The sequence below is a fragment of the Lethenteron reissneri genome, chromosome 10 (assembly GCF_015708825.2).
Source record: "Lethenteron reissneri isolate LAM-NWPU_2019-01 chromosome 10, ASM1570882v1, whole genome shotgun sequence".
NCBI lineage: Eukaryota > Metazoa > Chordata > Hyperoartia > Petromyzontiformes > Petromyzontidae > Lethenteron > Lethenteron reissneri.
The window spans coordinates 490070-512520 of NC_083788.1; the positions used below are offsets into that span (position 1 = coordinate 490070).

General features: G+C 54.4%; 1 protein-coding gene across 1 annotated transcript; it reads left to right on the forward strand.

The window, feature by feature from the left end:
- The first annotated feature begins 1899 nt into the window (after positions 1-1899).
- LOC133340749 (potassium voltage-gated channel subfamily S member 2-like) lies at positions 1900-20922 on the forward strand. The gene is given in 6 exon segments (XM_061549137.1): positions 1900-1998; positions 16727-17236; positions 17331-17579; positions 17728-18150; positions 18674-19406; positions 19409-20922. Coding segments are annotated over 5 exon segments (1962 nt in total). The 5' UTR covers positions 1900-1998; positions 16727-16814; the 3' UTR covers positions 19544-20922.
- Positions 20923-22451: the final 1529 nt, after the last annotated feature.

Consider the following 22451-nt stretch of genomic DNA (forward strand, 5'->3'; position numbering starts at 1 on the left):
GTTGAATTTAGAAATCAGGTTATCTTTGCATTTGGCTGATATTGAGTCAGCAGAAACAGAAGTCAGGTTGTCAACGTGGTTCCAATCGGAAGGGGATCAAAACTATTGCGTTACCATAATAGCAGGCATGACCAAAAAGATCTCAAATTCTAAACAAACATAAGATTCAAGTCCGATTCAGTACAGTACATAAAATCCGTGATCTAATTCCATATGTGAAAGATGTCATTCCTGACTTACAATACCCTGGAGTCTACAAACTGAGTTGCAGTTGTGGTGATTGCTACATTGGAGAAACGAAACGTCATATCTCTGATCGTGTCCGCGAGCACAAGTCAGATCTGAAACACGGCAAAACTGATTCTTCCGTTGTTGCCGATCATTGCTACAACGCTGTGGGCTCTCATTAAATTGTCTTTTCCGAGACTAAGGTGCTCTGCAAGCCTTCTGGCTACCATCAAAGGTTTGTACACGAGGCCATCCAAATATACAAACACAGACATAATTTCAACCGTGATGATGGGTACAAACTTAGTAATCATTGGAAAGATGTTATTAACCATGCAAAAAATATTTAACTACACATATTTGGAGCATTCCTGGCAGCGATTTCAGCCGCACCACCTCTACATAACAATAGGCTCAGTCAACCATTCTACACAACAAAGACTCATTTCCTGGCAGCGATTTCAGCCGTATCATCTCTACATAACAAAAAGTCTCAGTCCCTTTTACACGCACCTTTACATCATCCGCACCTAGTTTACACAAATAAAGGTTCATTCTTAACAGCGTGCTTCAGCCGCACCGAACCTCACAAAAATAATATTCAGGGCCTACCTTGGCTCCTCCCACCCTCAACCAGTATATATACAAATACTGTTTCTTGGAATTTCTCTCACTTGATACAGCTATCGTGCTGTGACGGTTCCACCTGAAGACGGAAGCTTGTGTTGCCTCCGAAACGTCGTGATTTTTTATTTTATTTACTTTTATTAATTTGAATTTTTTACCTACGTGACTTTACCGAAAAAACCTAAGAATATGAATCCTTGCAGTCACAAAAGCTTCAAATCTAGAAGCAACCAAATACTTTACCAACATGGGTGATGTTGATTCTACTTCACCTGGTCCACAGGAGGTCGCGGGTTCGATCCCGACCCTGACGCCTGCTTTATGGAGTCTGCGTGTCTCTCTCCCCTTGGTCGCGTGGATTTTTCTCTAGGTGCCTCCGGTTTTTCCCTTCACGTTTAGAATCAACATCACGCGTGTTTAGAGTATTTTAGCTGCTATAAATGTCCACGTGATAAGCAACTTTGTTGAGCTATCATTTGTGATAGCCAGGTCGCTTCTGAAAAGGAGCTACACAGCTCAGTTGGGGCCTTTACCTGTTCAGATGAAATAAAAAAATGTTGTTTTATCGTTTTAAGAATCCACGCGACCACGGGGAGAGAGACACGCAGACTCTAGAGAGCAGGCGTCAGGGTCGCGAACTGCAAACCTCCAGCCCACGCCCTTCAAAATCACAACCACCACCACCACCACTATCACGCACAAGACAAAGATCCCCCGTGTAGCCTTAACAGACTGTTGGGGCAAGTGCTGTTAGCGAGTAGCACCTGTGAAGGCCGGCACGGCACACAAGTGGGTGGGTGGCCAGCACCACGCCCGGTCGCCTTTGTCTTCCGAGTGGCGATGTTTGCTCCACACCGCACCAGGTACTCACTTGAGGCTGAGTCGACCTAGGGGAGGCCCAGTACCCGGTTCCAACATTCGCCATTGTCTTTGGTCGTGAGCGCGACATCGAACTCGCGTCGCCGGGGTTCGTAGCGCAGCAACAGCGCTAACCGCTGCGCCACCGCTCCCCGCACATCGCCACCCCCACCTCCATCATCACTCGCACCACGAGCATTACCCCCCCCACACACACTGCTCCACCATCACCAACTACGACTCCTACTCCTCTCTCCCGACAGAGACAGAGAGAGATCGAGAGAGGTGAGTGCACACATTGATTGATGCATTCCTCCGTGCCGCTAGCGCTTGGTGGCTTTGTGTTGTTGTTGTTGTTTGTGTCTTGTGTTGAATAGCACCGCGTAAAACCACGGGGGGACTCGTGTCTTCGGGAGGGAGAGGTGGAGGGTGTGATCCTTGAGTGTCTAGCACCTCTACAGTAGTAACATCTGGCGGTTTACCAGCTTTGGTTCGAGCAAAGCCTGACTGCTTCTGATGAGACACTGAATGTGGAAACCTGCCCAACAGTTTGAGCTTGTGTTGAACCAGTGCTGCGAAAATTGCCACGCTCCCAGAAAGGTCGTGGTGCTGATGGGATGAGTCGTCGTCGTTTTATTCAACATTCTCCAGCAACGACGCTCGTGAACATAGCGAGGAGGGTCTGGCGGGTTGATGATGTTGATGTTTCTGTTGATGTTTTTACGCCGTTAATGTTTGTTGCTAGTGATGTTGTTGATGGTATTGATGATGTTGTTGATGATGGTGTTGATGATGTTGCTGATGATGGTGTTAATGATGTTGATGTTGTTGGTAATGTTTTTGTTGTTGTTGTTGATGTTACTCCAAACCGTTGGCGCTGTCCTGCTCGAACGAGAATGCGCTTCGTGGTCGAGTAGCGTGTACGCACTGTGCGTACGTTGTTGGTGCAGTGTTGAGTATATGGGCAGTGTTGCGTCTATGGGTAGTATTGCGTCTATGGGTAGTGTTGAGTCTATGGGCAGTGTTGCGTCTATGGGTAGCGTTGAGTATATGGGCAGTGTTGCGTCTATGGGCAGTGTTAGTCTATGGGTAGTGTTGAGTCTATGGGCAGTGTTGAGTCTATGGGCAGTGTTGAGTCTATGGGCTGTATTCTAGATTTGTACATCGGGCCCTCAGGATGAAATTATACTCTGACCGCACCATCCGCCAAGCTGTTTCTCCCACCATACAGAAACAGCCACTTGAAACTCCAATCAAAACTATCACGTTGCCATACATAGAAGGCATGACCAAAAAGATCTCCAAAATTCTAAACAAACATAAGATCCAAGCCCGATTCAGTACGGTACATAAAATCCGTGATCTAATTCCATCTGTGAAGGATGTCATTCCTGACTTGCAATATTCTGGCGTCTATAAACTGAGTTGCAGCTGTGGTGATTGTTACATTGGGGAAACGAAACGTCATGTCTCTGATCGTGTCCGCGAGCACAAGTAAGATCTGAAACACGGCAAAATTGAGTCTTCCGCCGTTGCCGATCATTGCTACAACGCTGTGGGCTCTCATGATATTGTCTTTTTCCGAGACCAAGGTGCTCTGCAAACCCTCTGGCTACCATCAAAGGTGTGTACACGAAGCCATCCAGATATACAAACACAGACATAATTTCAACCGTGATGATGGGTACAAACTGAGTAATCATTGGAAAGATGTCATTAACCATGCAAAAAAGATTTAACTACACATTTTTGGACCATCTTATTTGACAGGTACTATTCTACTTTACCGGGTGTTGACATCCCCAGCGTTTAACAGTACTCCCCTTTTTTGTATTTGGATTGTCAACCAACACTGGGTAAAACAACATGTGCTTTGTCGTTCTCTTCTAGCATGTGTACCTGTTGTTCTTTTTTAAATCCGTTATATTAAGTTCACTTGCTTGCTTGCGTGCTTGCTTGCTTGCTTACGACCGTGCAAATCTTTCGGTCGTTTTTTAACCCACTTCCCGTGATCCAATCGAGCTGACATTTTGCACACAGACTCGTTGTGCGTGACAATTAATTTTCATGAAATTTTTTTTCCAAAATTGTACACTGTTTAGGGAATTTTTAAAAAATATTTAATTACCAATTGCTTAATAGTGGCAAACAATCATCTGACCCATAGGTGGCAGCCATCTCAAGCCAGAGGATGAGAGGACTCTAGCCGCCCGTTTCATGACTAACCACATGGCATGAAATCCTTGCCCCCACGCTGTACAATGGAGACTTTATAGAGCAGTTAAATTGAAGCCGCCAGGTTCTTGAAAGTGGTAAAACGGGTCAATGCTAGTGCCCTCGGGAATATACGGGGCATGTCAAGAGGTGATCTTAGATATGTAGTATGGTTCCAGGGAGACTTGACACGTAGTTGGAGGCACACGCTTATTTATTAACACCAGCACGTAACTCGGAAGCTTACAGTAACTGAAGGGGTATCGGCCCTTTCACCCGTCTAGCTACGGAACACAACAGCCTAGCTCACAGCTAGCTTACACCTAGGTTACGGCACCCCGAATACCCAGACCCCGCTCTTAGAAGAGCGTCGGTTCCGGGCTCTGGGGGCCACGCCGCTGGCTTGCCTGGTCGGTCCTTAAAAGGACAGCGATCCCAGGGAGTTCCAGGGCCGGTCTAGCTGGTCTTCTTTCTTCACTGGTTACAGCTTAACACACTCGACCCAGAGCCCTTCGGCTCACCGCCTTAAATAGCCATCTCCCCCCGAGGGGAGGGGCTGTGGGGGATCCCAGCGTACGGCGAGGACGTCGCTGCGAGCACCTGCTCCGCGTACCGACGTAGCCACGCCCATTGTGTTTGTTTGCCACCCGCGGCAAGTCTAAATCAGGCCGTCTACAACGGCTACAACGGCTCTACATCACCCCCCCCTGTACAGCTCGCAGCCGTCCCGGCTGCAACAAAATAGCAATAAAGATGCATCCCCCCCTTTGAACCCGTGTGTGCCTCACAAATCTTTAACAACAACAACAACAATAAGAACAAACCAACACGACGCACCCCGACCGAATAAATACCCCATCCCGTAAAAACAACATATATACAAGAACCGAGGGCGGTCGCTCGCAAGGGTCGCGTTGGCGGCCGGCCTCACAAAAGTCTATGCGTTCTGGCGCGCGTCCTTGCAGCGGGGCCGTCACAAGGGACCCCTCTGGTTTGGCCAGTGGCGGTTGTTAGCAGTCCGGGTGTGAAGGTGTCCGGCTCCGCTGCAGAGCGACCCCCGACCCCCCCGGGAGGGGTTGGCGGTCATGAGCGTGTCACTCCTGGTGCGCCTGGAGGTGGAACAGTCGGTGTTAAGTCAGATGACAGCAGAGAAGTCGTACTCTGGGAGTCGGTGGACCCCTCACATGATTGGCCACGCGTGTGTGAAGTAGGAACATGGGGTGCAACGAACGGTTTTAACCTGGAGGGGTGCACAAACCACCGACGTTTCCTCCATCGGATACGCACACATTATGGGCACAAAACCTGCACCACCTCCACGGGCCCCCGCCACGGCCGCACCAGTTTAGACGAGGTTGCTAGCGGGACTTGGGGACAGTGCAACCACGCCTGGTCACCCGGCTTCCACTGAAGCACGTGCACCCGAGCCAGCCTGAGCCTCTCATTTGCCTTCTGGCGGAGTTCAGAGTTCTGCATGGCCGCCTCCCGCGCCTCTGTCAATTTAGCGACGTTGAATTTCACATGTTCGGCCAATTTGGATTTACTATGCGGCGTGGAGATCCGCAGCTGAGTCGGAACAGGTGGGTTAGGCTCACGGCCATACATTAGGAAAAAGGGCGAAAACCCGGTCGCCGCATGGGGAGCCATCCTGTATGCTGCCAAAACCCCCGGGATATGAAGGTCCCAATCGGTCTGGGATTCAGACACCTGCTGGGACAGCATGGACGTGATGGTCCGATGCAGCCGCTCCACCATTCCGTCTGTTTGCGGATGATATGGGGAGGTACGAATCTTTTTCGTTCCCAGGAGCTCGCACACCTCGTGGAGAAGCTTCCCCGAAAAATGTTTACCCTGATCGGTCAGCAGCCGCTCCGGAGCACCTTTGTTGAGGACATAGCCCTGGACAAAGGCCTCCACGATGGCTGCTGCTGACTGATTGGCGAGGGCCCAGGCCATATGCCATCTCGTAAAATATTCTACCCCGGTTAACAGGTATCTATTCCCCCTAGGCGTAGCGGGGAATGGGCCCAGAATATCTAGTGCGACGAGCTCGTTAACTCGAAACTTTTACGGACTGTAAGGGTGGGTTAGACCCCTTGGCTGGTGGCTTCCTTTGCACGCACTGGGTGCATGACCCCAACAGGTCCTCCACATCCCTTGCCATGCCCGGCCATGAAAAATCTAGTTGGAGTGTGGCAAGGGTTTTGTGGGTCCCTAAGTGGAGGAGTCGCTCGTGCGCAGCCCACACGATCCTCCCCCGCAACGCAGAAGGCACCACCAGCCGGTGTCGACGGGATTTGCCGTCCCAGTGCATGAGAAGGCCCTGGACCAACCCCCAGGAGTCGACATTTTCACCCCCCCGCACAATTCCCCTGATGCGATGGCGCAAAGCGAGGAGGGAGGTGTCCTCCATTTGGAGGCGCCCCCACTCCGCAACCGACAACCCCAGCAAGGAATCCCTCCCTTCTTGCTCGATAGGACCGGCAACGGAAGGCGCATCGGCGGCGGCTGCTAAAACCGAATTAGAGCTGACATTCAGAGGTCTGCAACGCCCCGAACCCAGAAGGCAAGCGCACTCAGAGGTGGGTGGTAACCGGGACAGAGCGTCCGCGTTGGTGTGGCAAGTGCCCTTACGATAGGTAGTCGCAAAATCGAAATCCTGAAGGATTTCCAACCATTGAGACAAGTGTCCCGATGGCTGTTGAACCCGCAAAGCATACTGCAGCACCGCATGATCTGTGCGGACGGTGAAACGCCGACCGTACAGATATGGGCGGTATTGTTGAATGAAGTACACGATTGCCAATAGTTCCCTACGGGTAACGCAGTATCTTTGTTCCGCCGGAGACAACACCCGACTGCCGTACGCAACCACATGTTCCACGCCCCCAATAACCTGGGAGAGAACGCCCCCGATGCCCGTGTTGCTTGCGTCTGTATCGAGCAAGAAGAGTTTTGTAAAATCGAGGTAACTCAATGGCGGAGCCCCGACTAGGGCGTCCCGGAGCGAGTGAAAAGCAGCGTCTTTCTCCTTACCCCAATGAAATTTGACCCCCTTAGCTGTCAAGGCATGTAAGGGTTTTGCAATGGTAGCGAAATCAGCGACAAACCGGCGGTAGTATGATGCAAATCCGATGAAACTCCTGACCTCACCCACCGAGGTGGGAGTCGGCCAGGAGCTAACACATTTCGTTTTGGCGGGATCAGTGGCAATGCCTGAGCGGCCCACAATGTGACCCAAATAGCGCACCGATTCGCGGAGCAAGAAACACTTCTGGGGCTTGAACTTCAAATTAGCAGCCCGCATCTTGAGAAAAACGGCACGCAACCTCTGGAGGTGTTCCTCGAATGTTCTACTAAAGACGATGACATCGTCTAGGTAAATCAGACACGAATCCCACTGCAAGCCAGCCAGAACCAATTCCATTAATCGCTGAAAAGTTGCCGGCACGGAATGTAATCCCATCGGCAAGCGATTAAATTGGAAAAGGCCCTGCGGCGTACGGAAAGCAGTTTTCGGTTTTGATTCGTCATCCAGAGGGAGCTGCCAGAACCCGGACAATAAATCCAATGTGGAGAAGAATCGCGCCCCTGCCAGGGCATCAAGCGATTCATCCATCCGGGGAAGCGGGTATGCGTCGGCTACAGAAATTTTGTTAAGCCGACGGAAATCCACACAAAAGCGCAATGATCCGTCGTGTTTTTTAACCAGAACGATCGGCGCGCCCCAAGGGCTGGTGGAAGGGGATATGATATCCGCAGCTAGCATGTCGTCAACGGCCGATTTAACATGCTCCTTTTCGGCGGGACTTAACCGAAAGGGATTTTGGCGGATTGGCGCGCTGTCACCCGTGTCAATATGGTGTTTCAGCAATTTAGTACAGCCAATATCGTATTTATTTAGACTAAAAACGTCTGAAAATTCGCGGAGGACTCGAAGCCTTTCACGCTGTGGACCGGACAGGTCCACCGATCCCGCGCAAAGCGCATCGAGCCATCCCTCATCATGATCTGAATGCGGTAGCGAGGGCGAACCGGCGCTCACCTGAGCAACAACCGGTTCCTCACGAGGCACCGGCATCGCGTGCGCGAGCACGGTCCCCTGAGGAACCACGGCCGTTCGCGACCCCACATTGAGGACTGTGATGAAGGGGTCCTCGTCCCCTTTTACCAGAGTCTGGGCCGCTACCAAGTCGGGTCCGTTGACCCCGGCCCTCGATGGTCCCAATAGAACCCCCCGATCCCCGACGCCCTCCGCAAACGGCCGGCGCAGCCTAAGAGGTACGAGCATTTGAGCTCCCGGTGGTACGCGTACCATCCTCGCGACCAGCGCCGGTACCGTTTCAAACGCCGCATGGACAGTGGTAGCGGGGGATGACAAAAAGGCCATACGTCGCCCCGACGGGAGTTCAATGCATCCTTGGTCGATTAGTATACGAATGGGCATTTTGGCCAAGAAATCCGTCCCCAACAGGCACGGAACCGCCAGCGAGGAGGAGACCAATATCGGGCCGGATAATTTAATGTCCCCAATACAAATTTGCGCGCGGATCTGTCCGATAATGCCCAACGAACCCCCATTAGCAGCGTAACATGGGACATCAACAGGGAGCAAGGGACGACTTTGAATGGGGAGAATGTTGTAAATCAAATAGGACACAATAGTCGCCGATGCTCCCGTATCAATCAAGACCCGTACCTCGACCCCATCAATATGTCCCACAACAACCGATGACGCGGCAACAACACGATGAGTCAACTCGGACCACTGGGTCGGTTGGACCGCACACCCCCCGGAGGTACGTTTTGGCATGACAATGGATAATTTCTGACCCCCGTTAGTTGCGGTGTGTGAGTGAGTGGCAGGTGTGTGTGTGGGCCAATTATGTGGGGTGCCACGACTCGCCGGATTTTGCTGGGGAGACTTGGGTTGAGGCGCGACGTCCTGGCGAGGCGTCGCACCACGCTGCCGAGGAGCCCGGCATCCCGAGGCCACATGGCCCCAGAGGCCACAGTTGTAGCAGCGCGTGAGTGCTGCTGATGACTTGGGCTGATCCCGGTGGCTCGGTCCGTCCCGAGCTGGCCGTACTCCGGACCTCCACTCCGTCGGGCGATCCACAGCGCAGATGTCTTCCGCTGGGAGGGCAGACGCAGCCACGGTATGGCTGGCCGTCGCTTTGCTGGCCTTCCGACGTTGGGCCAGCAGGTTGGCATGAATGTGCCGGGCGGCCCTCAACGAACACATTTCCGCGTCGTCTTCAGCCAAGACGACGATGTCCAAATCATCGGCCAGCAGCAGCAGCTTCTCCGTGACCATGGCGTCCACCCCATCCTCGTCCATCCGTGGAAAAGCCGTTTTCGCCAGGGCCAGGAGAGCCGTGCGGTACGCCAGGGGCGACTCCTTGGCGCCCCGCTGGCGATCGTACAACAGCTGACGACAGTCCGAGGGTGGTCCATAGACCACGGTGAGGAGTTGCAGCGCCATTTGCAGCGTGGCGCGCTTCGCCCTTGGTGCCGAGGTGAGAGTGGCGAGGGCATCGTTGTCAAGCATCGCCGGCAGCGCACGCAACGCCTCGTCGTCGGTCCATTTCGCCATCTCTTGATGGGTGAGGAAGCGCCTCTGGAAGCCACCCCAGTCGCCTTCTCCTCCCACGAATTCCTTGAGAGGTGGCAGTCGCTGTTGCAGCGCAGCGTCCGTAGGCGTAAAACGCTCTCCGTCACTCCGTGCAGCTTTGGCGGGCTGGTCGCGTGGCAACGGCGGTTGCTGTGGTGACGTTTCGCTGTCTGCCGCTGCCGACGTGACTTGTGGTTGGTGAGTATCGGCCACGTGACGTAGCCCCGCCTTGCCGTCAGCCTGCACTGTACTTATGGCGGGAACTTCAAACTCAGCGTCCTTGGAAATGGCGGGAAGCGGCATCTTATGCCGGCCGCCATCGGCCCGCGCAGCTCCACCCGCACCCAGCCGGGTAATTTCTTCCAGCGTCGCGGCTGCAGCATACAGCAATTCTGCCAGTCGAGAGTGTGCCAGCCGCAGTCCTTCAGGCGACGGTCCCCACTCGTCCTGACGCTGCGGTGTAGGTGGACTTGGCTCCTGCTGCTCGGGTCCGCCCGCAGCCATCTCTGGCTCGAAGTCGGCCGTGGTTTCCTCCGCCTCCGTCTCTCTGGTACGAGCTGTGCGTCGCGTCTCCATCCTTGTAGAACCACTCCTGACACCAGATGTAGTATGGTTCCAGGGAGACTTGACACGTAGTTGGAGGCACACGCTTATTTATTAACACCAGCACGTAACTCGGAAGCTTACAGTAACTGAAGGGGTATCGGCCCCTTCACCCGTCTAGCTACGGAACACAACAGCCTAGCTCACAGCTAGCTTACACCTAGGTTACGGCACCCCGAATACCCAGACCCCGCTCTTAGAGGAGCGTCAGTTCTGGGCTCTGGGGGCCACGCCGCTGGCTTGCCTGGTCGGTCCTTAAAAGGACAGCGATCCCAGGGAGTTCCAGGGCCGGTCTAGCTGGTCTTCTTTCTTCACTGGTTACAGCTTAACACACTCGACCCAGAGCCCTTCGGCTCACCGCCTTAAATAGCCATCTCCCCCCTGAGGGCAGGGGCTGTGGGGGATCCCAGCGTACGGCGAGGACGTGGCTGCGAGCACCTGCTCCGCGTACCGACGTAGCCACGCCCATTGTGTTTGCTTGCCACCCGGGGCAAGTCTAAATCAGGCCGTCTACAACGGCTACAACGGCTCTACACATATAAAGGATTTATAGTGAAAAACTTTGTTTTTACGGGTTAATTTTTATCATGTGCACCTGTTGTTCTTTTATCATGTGCACCTGTTGTTCTCTTTTAGCCCCGCCCCCCCCAATACGTTCCATTCATTGGCTACCACATTCAGATAAGCCCCTCCCCCCTCCTCCCCCCTTAACTTCTATTTAAGAACTTGTATCTTGGAATTTTTGCCTCACTTGATACAGTAAATCTAGCTGTGACGGTCCCACCTGATGACGGAGACTTGTGTTGCCTCCGAAACGTCGTGATTTATTATTTTATTTCTATTATTACTTTTATTATTTTTATATTTTTTACCTACGTGACTTTACCGAAAAAACCTAAGTTTGAATCTATGGGCAGTGTTGAGTCCATGGGCTGTGTTGAGTCTCTGGACAGTGTTGAGTCTATGGGCAGTGTTGTGTCTATGGGCGGTCATCTTCTTGGTTCTTTCGGTAAAGTCACGTAGAAGGGAAATGTATTATGTAAATTTTTTATTATTTTATTATTTCCCTTCTACGTGACTTTACCAAAAGATCCAAGGAGATGAATCCCTGCAGTCACGAAAGCTTTAAATCGAAATCTATGGGCAGTGTTGAGTCTATGGGCAGTGTTGAGTCTATGGGCAGTGTTGAGTCTATGGGCAGTGTTGAGTCTATGGACAGTGTTGAGTCTGTGGACAGTATATTCTTGGTTCTTTCGGTAAAGTCACGTAGAAGGAAAATAATAAAATAATAATAACAACCATAATAAACTTCTCTCTGTGTGTCTGTGTTGTCTCTCACAGAAAGAGACACACTCTCACAGAGAGAGACACACAGACACACATAGAGAGACACACAATGTTGTGCGTCTCTCTCTGTGTTGTCTCTTTCTGCTTGTGTGTCTGTCTGTGTGTCTCCGTGTCTGTGTTTTGTCTTTTTCTCAAATTTAGTTCTAACTGATGACGACTGCTTGTGTTGCAATCGAAACGTCGTATTCTATTATTTAATTTATTTATTTTCTACGTGACTTTACCGAAAGAACCAAAGAGTAATTCCTGCAGTCACGAAAGCTTCAAATAATCTATGGGAAATATGTATGTTGAACTTTTTTCGCACCGTACGTAGCCAACCGTGTTCATCGGAGATGCGGCGGGGGAAGAACAACAACCCGAACACAACGCCGACGCCGACGGGGGCCTCTGAAGAGTCGTGGCTCCGTGATGTTGGCCTCGTTGTTCGGAGCGAGGATTTTACTGGCGTGGATTTAAAAAAAAAATTCGCCGATTTTTTTTCTCGGATGAAATCTAAAATCCAAGCGAACGTTTCTTTTCGACGCTAGTCAGCAAACTTCTTCATCATTATCATCATCCGGCGGCTGTTGCTGTAGAACGGCAGCAGCTCTGATGCTACATTGGGGTGGTTGGCGAGCCAGACGATTGTGTCAGGAGGAGTAGCGGAGTGGTGATGACGACGCATGTGCGAGTCCGTGAGTCTCTGTGTGAGTCTATGGGTCTCTGTGTGAGTCTGTGGTTTGTGTGTGAGTCTGTGGGTCTTTGTGTGAGTCTATGGGTCTCTGTGTAAGTCTGGTTCTCTGTGTGAGTCTGTGGGTCTCTGTGTGAGTCTTTGGGTCTCTGTGTGAGTGCGTGGGTCTCTGTATGAGTCTGTGGTTCTCTGTGTGAGTCTGTGGGTCTCTGTATGAGTCTGTGGTTTGTGTGTGAGTCTGTGGGTCTTTGTGTGAGTCTATGGGTCTCTGTGTAAGTCTGGTTCTCTGTGTGAGTCTGTGGGTCTCTGTGTGAGTCTTTGGGTCTCTGTGTGAGTGCGTGGGTCTCTGTATGAGTCTGTGGTTCTCTGTGTGAGTCTGTGGGTCTCTGTATGAGTCTGTGGTTTGTGTGTGAGTCTGTGGGTCTCTGTGTGAGTCTATGGGTCTCTGTGTGAGTCTGGTTCTCTGTGTGAGTCTGTGGGTCTCTGTGTGAGTCTGTGGGTCTCTGTGTGAGTGCGTGGGTCTCTGTGTGAGTCTGTGGTTCTCTGTGTGAGTCTGTGGGTCTCTGTATGAGTCTGTGGTTTGTGTGTGAGTCTGTGGGTCTTTGTGTGAGTCTATGGGTCTCTGTGTAAGTCTGGTTCTCTGTGTGAGTCTGTGGGTCTCTGTGTGAGTCTTTGGGTCTCTGTGTGAGTGCGTGGGTCTCTGTATGAGTCTGTGGTTCTCTGTGTGAGTCTGTGGGTCTCTGTATGAGTCTGTGGTTTGTGTGTGAGTCTGTGGGTCTCTGTGTGAGTCTATGGGTCTCTGTGTGAGTCTGGTTCTCTGTGTGAGTCTGTGGGTCTCTGTGTGAGTCTGTGGGTCTCTGTGTGAGTGCGTGGGTCTCTGTGTAAGTCTATGGGTCTCTGTATGAGTCTGTGGGTCTCTGTGTGAGTCCGTGGGTCTCTGTGTGAGTCCTTGGGTCTGCGTGAGTCTGTGTGTCTCTACGTGAGTCTATGTGTATCTGTGTGAGTCTATGGGTCTCTGCGTGAGTCTACGGGACTCAATGCGAGTCTATGGGTTTCAGTGTGAGTCTACGGGTCTCAGTGTTGTTGCTGCTGTTAGCACGGATGAAATAAGCGGCACTTTACTGTAACGCCTCAGTTTGCGTCGGGGATGCGTTCCTGAGAAGCGACGGATAACGAGAAAGGGCGGAGGACGAGGCTTGTCAGCGATGCAAGTGTGAGATTTTAGCCGACGCAAATCTGGTGGCGGTGTTAACAAAGTGGCGACGCGTATTTGAATCGGGCCTTGACTGCGTTATCGTCATGACACTATTTAACCAGGCAAGGCGCACTGAGATGTGCAGTCACATTTCCGGCCTTCGTGGGTGTTGCTGCTCGCTGACAGCACTTGCCCCAACAGTCTGTTGAGACTATACGGGGAGGGAATTTGTCTTTGTGATGACTTCCGCTGGCAAGGCAGCCTCTCAATCTTTAATGGGATTCACAAGCAGCTGCCCCAAACATGTCTATAACGCACTCCAATTAAATGTAATTTAATATAAATATTTAAAAAAGAAATGTAGAAAACATGACTTTATAACCCTTTGCCAATCCACCGCTACAAAGTCATGCTGTCAACACCGAGGCAGTCATGGATGGGGGGGGGGGGGGGGGGGGGTGACCATACTTCACCACGCTGATCGGTGCGCGAGTTGGTGCAGGGAGGAGAAGGTAGAGACAGCTGGTGGTGGCCGTGGCCCGGAATCGAATTCGGGTGGCCGGGGGTTTGTTAGCGGAGTGCGGTAACCGTTTCACCACCGCTCCACCCCACCACCCCCACACATAAAAAAGCGAAATGTGCGATTAACTTTTTTTAAATTGTAATTAAATTAAATTTAAGGCGTAACCAATGGGGCGATTTTTTCTTAAATCCCCCACCCACAACCTCCACAATCAGCTCACGCACCCCAGGTCGAGTGCAGTGGGGTAAAGTGTGTGTAATCCGACGCTGCATTGCCCTGGCTGCTACGAGGACGTCTGGCAAGGGTGGAAGAGGATGCCAAGGTTCCATCCGGAGGGACTCTTCCTAATCTAAACTAAAACGGCAAACTGTTTTATTTTACCAGGTAAGGCCCCACTGAGCTGTGTAACTCTTTTTCAGAAGCGACCTAGACATCACATATGACAGGTCAACGAGTAGCCAAATACTCTAAACGCGTGATGTTGATTCTAAATGTGGAGGGAAAACCCAGGAGAAAAATCCACGCGGCCACAGGGAGAGAGAGAGACACCGCAAACTCCAAATTTACAGCAGGTGTCAGGGTCTGGATCGAACCCACGACCTCCTGTATACCAGGCGAAGTAGTTAACATCTCACCACCGTGATGATTATAAGAGACGCAAGCTCCAAATATATAGCAGGGGCCAGGGTTGGGATCGGACCCACGGCCTCATGCATACCAAGCGAGGGTGATAACATCTCGCCACCGCAGTAGTGGTGTTAAAGCGTGCACTTGCAGCGCTGCGCCTTTACCTTCGTGATGAAGCGCAGGGTGCTTCGTGTACAGAGAGACGGTGGCTCGTCTATCAGCATCCTGGGCAAGTGCAGTGGTGCTCAGTGGCGATCGAGCGAAGATGGAGCATGGCGGTCACGCAGCCCGGCCGTATGTCATGCGCTCCGACCGCCTTGTTCCAGAAGTCCGCGGCTCGAATCCGGCAGGCCGCCCTCATTAATACGGCGGTGTGTGGCTAGGAGATGTTACCGACCTCGCCTGATATGAAGGAGGTTGTGGGTTCGATCCCGACCCTGCCACCTGTATATTTGGAGTCTGCGTGTCTCTCTCTCTCCCCGTGGTCACGTGACATTTTCTCCGGGTCCTCCAGGTTTTTCCTTGCACATTTAGAATCAACATCACGCGTTCCGAGTCTTTGGCTGATATAACTCACCACGTGATGATGATAAGCCACTTCGTTGAGCTATCATTTGTGATAGCCAGGTCGCTTCTGAAAAAAAGAGTAATATAGCTCGGTGGGCCTTACCTGGCAAATAACAAAAACAATCGATGGTTGACATAGATGAGGCTTCTTCCGAGACATCTGGGCAGCGTGGAAAAGTAGACCAAACACCCTCTAGATCAGCGGTCCCCAACTTTTTTGGCACCAGGGACCAGTTTCGTGGAAGACAATTTTTTCACGGACTGGGGGGGTTCATCATTGGGTCTTTCCCCCTTTTCAAAGAAGCTCTCCAGCGGCGTTTGTTTTTTACTAATTTTGGCCAGGGGTTAGAGCGTGTGGGCTTACCAACACTGTGACTGTGACAAGTGCGCAGTGCGGGAAAGAGGCGCAGACAGAAGTGGTCAATAATAAAAAAAAAATGGGGGCGGGCCACACGCGGACTCACCACTCTCATCTCCTGCTGCGGTACCGGTCCGTGGCCTGGGGGTTGGGGACCTCTGCTCTAGAGTCCAGAGAGGGGCTACTCGAGCGCTCCCTCTCAGAGTGTTGGAGGCACCTTCTGCCAGCAGTGGCCAGAGCGAGCAATTGCAAACGTCTGGTCCAATCACAGTGGCTGTTGTTGGCCAGCCTATGACCAATGAGAGACGCGCTTTTGTCGCCGCTCGTCATGGCGCTGGAGCGGCCACTGTGGCTGCCGGCTCCCTGAGTGTGAGACCAACAATTACAACACAAACGATTATTAGGCAATAAAAAGCAAGATTTTCAATGCATGCACACTTTGATTTTCAGTCAAAAGCAGCAGATACATGATTTTGACCCCGGAATAAATCAAAATTGATGTGCTCAATGAAAGTGTGATGGCCTTCTATCAAGCCACCCCACTTTATAATTAGGCCCTGTCCAAATTATATGATGATGACGACAAAGAGCTTGGTACACGGGGATAAAAAAAGCTGTCCTTTCAATTCGATCGGAAGCAACACCTATCCAAGTAGTGTCCAGGCATTCCGAGTAGCGATGTTCATTCTTTACGTGTCCGTTTTGCTTACCGCGCACGTTCGAAGGCCCCGTTGGCTGCCTGCTTGCCAACCAGGTGTTTTGAAACGAGAGAGCTTGCCTTTAACCTCACCCAGATTGCACACCTGTCAACCCCTTATCAGTGCCTACCTTATTACAGACCAATTCAGAACTTACTGGTCACCATGTGTCCTTATAATTCTCAACGTTCATCCTACAAAGCCCATATTGAAATGGTCGTACGCCATATGGACCTGAAAACTCAATTTCCCTGTATGACAATATGGGGTAAACCGTATGGGTGGACAGCTATGAGACTGCAGCCTCAAAACTGTTGTAGCTCAATCGACAAAGTCTGCGACCATCTCCCAGCTCTCCTCAATCCTGCCCCGACCACGTCCACCCCATTGCCACGGGGCTTTCTCTGCTCTTCACACATTAAACGGGTGGTTAACAGAAGCTGCCACCGTGACCCCGGCTGTCCTCTCTCTGGTCTCAGGTGATAACTAACCCAGCCACCCAGTCAGTCGCCCACTGTGACACTCATTCAGCCACCCGACCACTCGGCAACCGTGACCACACCACCTCTAACCACACCCCCCCCTTCTCCCAAGGAGCACAACCCGGGACGAAGTCCTTCCCCACAACCTCAAACCACCCCCTCCCCCGCCACATCTGGCGTGCGGTCGCCACATCGTCACAATGGGTGACGCGGAGCCCACTCCATTGCCAACCGCGGGGGTCGCCACCGCCACCTCCATCGCCTCCTTCGGCAGCTCCGGCAGCTCCGGCTCGGGCGGGGCAGGATCGTCGGCGCCGCTGCACGTCAACGTGGGGGGTCTCCGGGAGCGCCTGGCACGCGGGAGCGCCCGCCGGTTCCCGCACTCGCGCCTGGGCAAGCTGGCACGCTGCGAGAGCCACGAGCAGGCGCTGCGCCTCTGCGACGACTACTGCGACGCCGCCGGCGAGTTCTACTTCGACCGCAACCCGGCGGCATTCCGCGGCGTCCTCAACCTGTACCGCACGGGACGCCTGCACCTCATCGAGGAGCTGTGCGTCTTCTCCTTCAGCCAGGAGCTCGAGTACTGGGGCGTGCAGGACTACTACATGGGCTCCTGCTGCAGGTGAGCAAGTAGGGACACGTACACAAGTCCTAAGTGAGCTCCTGCTGCAGGTGAGGACCGCTGTGGGGGCTCTCTCTCCATCCGCCCCGCACAGCTACAAGTACCACGAGCGCAAGGAGAACTGCGGGGACAGCGGGGAGTTCGACGAAGATGACGACGACGAGGAGGGATTCACTCACGATGACGATGACGACGGCGGCGGAAGTGGCGGCAGCGATGACGGCGGTGGCGGTGGTGGCGCCGGGGGGGAGAGGGCCCCACCCAAGGGCTCCCCCGAGGAGGAGATGGCATCCGTGGAGAGGGACATGGAGGAGTTCACGCGCAAGTGCTGCGGCCAGCGGAGGTGCGTGCACGTACAGACTTGTATATATTGTTACCTGTGAGCTCACCTGTATACACTCACCTGCATAGGCACTCGTGTACAAACTCCGACTCGTGTAAGCTCTCACTTGTCTAGTCTCTGCCCACCCCCCACCCCCACCCCCCCGCAGGCGCCTGCTGTGGCTGACCCTGGAGAACCCGGACTTCTCAGCCTTCGCTCGCGTCATCGCCGCCGTCTCCGTGCTTGCCGTGCTCACGTCCGTCGCGGCCATGTGCGTCAACAGCATGCCCGAGTTCCAGGCGGCCGCGCGCCGGCGCGGCGCCGTCAGCGCCGGTGGCGCCACGGCGGCCGAGGAGCCCGAGGAGGAGAGGGGCGCGCTGGCGCAGGTGGAGCGCGTGTGCATCGCGTGGTTCACCGCCGAGCTGGTGCTGCGGATGGCGGCGGCGCCGCGGCTCGACCGCTTTGTGCGCGAGCCCCTGAACGTCATCGACGCCGTCTCCGTGTTGCCCTACTACGCCACCGAGGCGGTGCGCGCGCTGCTCTCGAGCGGCGTGCGCGTGCGCGACGTGGGGCGAGTCACGCAGTCGCTCAGGTGAGCTGCTGGGGCAGGGGGAGGGATGGAGAGCGAGCAGCTCACTCGGGGGGGGGGATGTGACGGGCAGGTGAATTGTTGGCTGACGCGGGGGAGGGACGGAGTGAGGAGCAGGTGAGCTGAAGTCGCTGCCCAATGTCGACCCTTCCCGTTGTCCACCCGTACCCACACACAAGCACCAATGCACTCTTACCTACTCTGACCCACTCTCCCCCATCCACACACCTTCTTACCCACCCACTCACCCACCCTCATTCTTACCTCCACGCACCCACTCACTCTCACCCCCACGCACCCACCCACTCTCACCCACCCAACCACTCTTACCCCCACGCACCCACTCACTCTCACGCACCCACTCACTCTCACCCACTCACCCCCACTCACCCACCCACCCACACCCCCACTCACCCACCCACCCACACCCCCACTCACCCACCCACTCTCACCCACCCAACCACTCACCCCCTCGCACCCACCCACTCTCACCCACCCACCCACCCACTCACCCACCCACCCACAGGCTGTTGCGCGTCTTCCGCATCCTCAAGCTGGCGCGCCACTCGGCGGGCCTGCGCTCGCTGGGCGAGACACTGGCGCACAGCCACAGCGACATCGGCGTGCTGCTCCTCTTCCTCGTCACGGGCATCCTCATCTTCGCCTCGCTCGCCTACTACCTGGAGCGCGACGACGGCGAGAACATGGGCACCATCCCCCTCTGCTACTGGTGGGCGACCATCAGCATGACCACGGTGGGCTACGGCGACGCGGTGCCCACGACGCCCGCCGGCAAGGCGGTGAGCGTCTGCTGTGTCCTCTGCGGCATCCTCATCATGTCCATGCCCGTCACCATCATCTTCAACAAGTTCATCAAGTACTACCGGCGACAGAAGGCGCGCGAGGTCACCCTGCGCCGGCGGCTGGCCCGGGACGCTCTGCCGAGGGAACTCTTTGAGTCGCACCGCGACGACGACGACGACGATGACCTTGACCGCGACCTCAGCGACGGCAGGACGGGGAAGGTCCACAGGGTGGTCGTGGGGCTGGTCTCCGCATCTGCGCTCGGGGTGGGCCTCGGAGTCGGCGCCGACCCGGGCCTCTGCGTGGGGCCACGCGGATCCTTCGCCTCGGGCTCGCGGGGCCGCGGGGGGCGCAGGCGGCCGTGCCTCGCGTGGGCAGCGCTGGCCGAGCGCCTCCTGCCATCGTCATCCGGCACCGGCGGCGGGGGGAGGCGGCGGAGTGGCGGGACGCCCGGGGGGACGCCCGGGGGACGCCCGCGTCCCCGGCTCACGGCCGCGGGGACCTCGAGCTGAGGCCGTTGGGGGACGCCGTGGGCCTCGCGCAGGCACGGGACATCGGGCCGGGCCGGAAGGTCTACCAGCCGGTGGAGTGAGAGGGCCGTGGGCCGCAGGTCGTGAATGAGCCCAACGTCTGTGGGAGGCTGCTGCGCTCCCTCCCTACTGCCACCACCGCCACCACCACCACCGCCACCACTACCGCCACCACCACCTACACCGCCAACCACCACCACCCACAAGCACCCACCACCACCCTGCCGAATTACAGCTACAGCACTCACCTGGCTCAGACACCCCCTTAAGCTCCGGAATGCCAACAAACCTTCATGCCAAGCTGCCGCTGCTGCCACTATCGCTCGTCGGTGGTGGAGCCTCCACCCCAACCTCGACTACCATAGCCTCAGTAGCTTCGCCAACTTGGTGTCAGAGTCAACCCGTGGAAAATGACGACGATGATGATGATGGCAGTGGTGTTTGATGCAAGGGTTGTGTTTGACCTGCATCATTCACCATGCCGGCTCCATGGACAGGAGGGGCCCGAGGGGGGCCACAACGAGGAGTTTTGACGTCGTCGTTTACGCCGTTGCCGTTCAACCGTGGCCGGGAAACCACCCGCAGGTCTCTCCCATCCGTGGGCGCAGATGCACCGACCGATGCGCTGCCACTCCTGCGGGGAACACGGCAGGGCCGAAGCACAGCATGACCGGTCGTCGTCGTTGTCATGCTCGTCAGCCATTTTCAACCTCTGACACTCACCCCCGCACTACCGATTAGCACATTCAGCTACATGCCGTGCGACAGAAGTTCAACATGCACACATATGTATGTCAGTGCAGATATTGGCAGGTCGCAAAAAATGTAGGGGGTCCACGCGGCACGCAAGACTAACCGATGGGATTACTCGATCCAGGGATCGCTTTGGCAATGAAATCGATGCGGTGATTAAGCCCTCGATTACCCTTCAAATCGGGGACTCGAGACCGTAACATGGATGGGGCAAAAACGCGCCCGTCCAAGGATGTGATGCCAAGCACTATTCCCTTCCATTTATCTCGCTGACCGCAGATGCCGTCTGCTTCTGTCGCGTTACAGGCTTGGTTGAGAGTAACCCAAACGCTCGACATTCTCTCTGCGGCCAGTTGCTGCCCCCCCCCCGCACGTGGCGAGAAAGATGAACGGGCGCCACCAGTCGAGCGTTGATCCTCTCAACGATTTGTGGTGACGCATTTCACCGCCACCAATGCAGATGCACACGCACAACTGCAATTGGGTGGGGGGGGGGCAGGGGGGTAGTCGCCCTCCAACAATGGAGGGCAGGGGAGCAATGCTCACAAGAACGAGCAGAGCGCCGGGCAGCTAAGATGCAGCATGTTGCCACAGTAGGGGGTACAGCTGGTGGTGCATCTACTGGTCATATCAGTCTGCCAACCCGCGACCTCCTGTTAGCGAGCCTTCGACACTTCACGTGGCCTCAAAGTGCACCTGGCCTGGCATAGGCGCCGTGGTGACGTCACTGTCACTTAGTGGCAAATGGTGAGTAATGGTACAGGTACTACTTTACTTACGAATATTCGACCTCTCAGAGATACGAAACAAACCTGTCCGTATGTCCAGTTGCCCATTCAAACCGAGAGTCGTAAGTTCAACCGCCGCGCAATAGATGGCGGCGGTGGCATCTACATCTACAGAATCTGAAGAACCAGTGGCATCTACATCTACAGAATCTGAAGAACCAGTGGCATCTATATCTGCAGAACGTGAAGAACCAGTGGCATCTACATCTACATAATCTGAAGAACCAGTGGCATCTACATCTGCAGAATCTGAAGAACCAGTAGCATCTACAGGAGATGAGACAACTTTTAAAGCCATACAACGTGTTCGGAATCGACAGGAGTAAAGTTAGGCTTACGAACAGGCCTCTGGAATCTAACTCAATTGTAATTAGAGGAGTCCCTGTATTGGAGGGTGGGGCAGGTGGGAGTAGGTGAAGCTAGGGGCGGGCTATCCTGTGAATAAGGGCATGGCTGGACCACGCTGTAGCCATGCGCAGAGGAGTTTCCCAACTGCTCGCTCAGAAATGGACAAAGCAGTTGCAGACGACGACGATCCAAAGCGAAGGAGGCGTCGAGCGAAAACAATTTCCCCGCCAACGATCAAGTTTGGCAAATGTACGATGTTGCTACTGTGCACACCATGCGGTGAGATGGCGGATACTGGGGCTACACCGCCGCATTACTGTATCATTCTGCATTACTGTATCATTGTAACCGCTCAGCCACGCAGCTCAAGAAAGTAGGTCATCATTGACCGCTCAGAAACTGCCCTATAATGGCGCGGGTTCCAAGTAAAAATGGTGCGCGTCCCGTGTTATAACAGCGCGTGCCCCGTGTTATAACGGTGCGTGTCCCGCGTTATAACAGCACGTGTCCCGTGTTATAACAGCGCGTGCCCCGTGTTATAACGGTGTGTGCCCCGTGTTATAACGGTGCGTGTCCCGCGTTATAACAGCACGTGTCCCGTGTTATAATGGCGCGTGCCCCGTGTTATAACGGTGCGTGTCCCGCGTTATAACAGCACGTGTCCCGTGTTATAATGGCGCGTAAATATGACCACGCAACTCATCTGGCGTCCTCGTCACGCACCAATGCTCGTTTCGAACATTGGTGGTAGGGAGAGACAAAGGCGGCTGGGGTGTGGTGCTGGCCACCCCCACTCAACCTCGCTCCTTGTTTGCCGCGTGTCCGGCCTTCGCAGCCCACAGGTGCGTGTTCAAAAGGCTACCCGGGGGATCTTTTTCTGTAGTGTGCGCTGTTGGTGCGGGGAGGGGGGGTGCATTAGTGGGGGGCTGGTGGGGGGGCTCTGATTGCCTCGTGCATAATGCACGGAGACTCCCACGGGCGTAGCAGACGGCCGCACCACTTTAACGCTGCTAAAATCCGTGCACTCCGGCTACATTCATAATACATGGGCGCCACGGTGGCTAGATGTTAACTCCCTCGC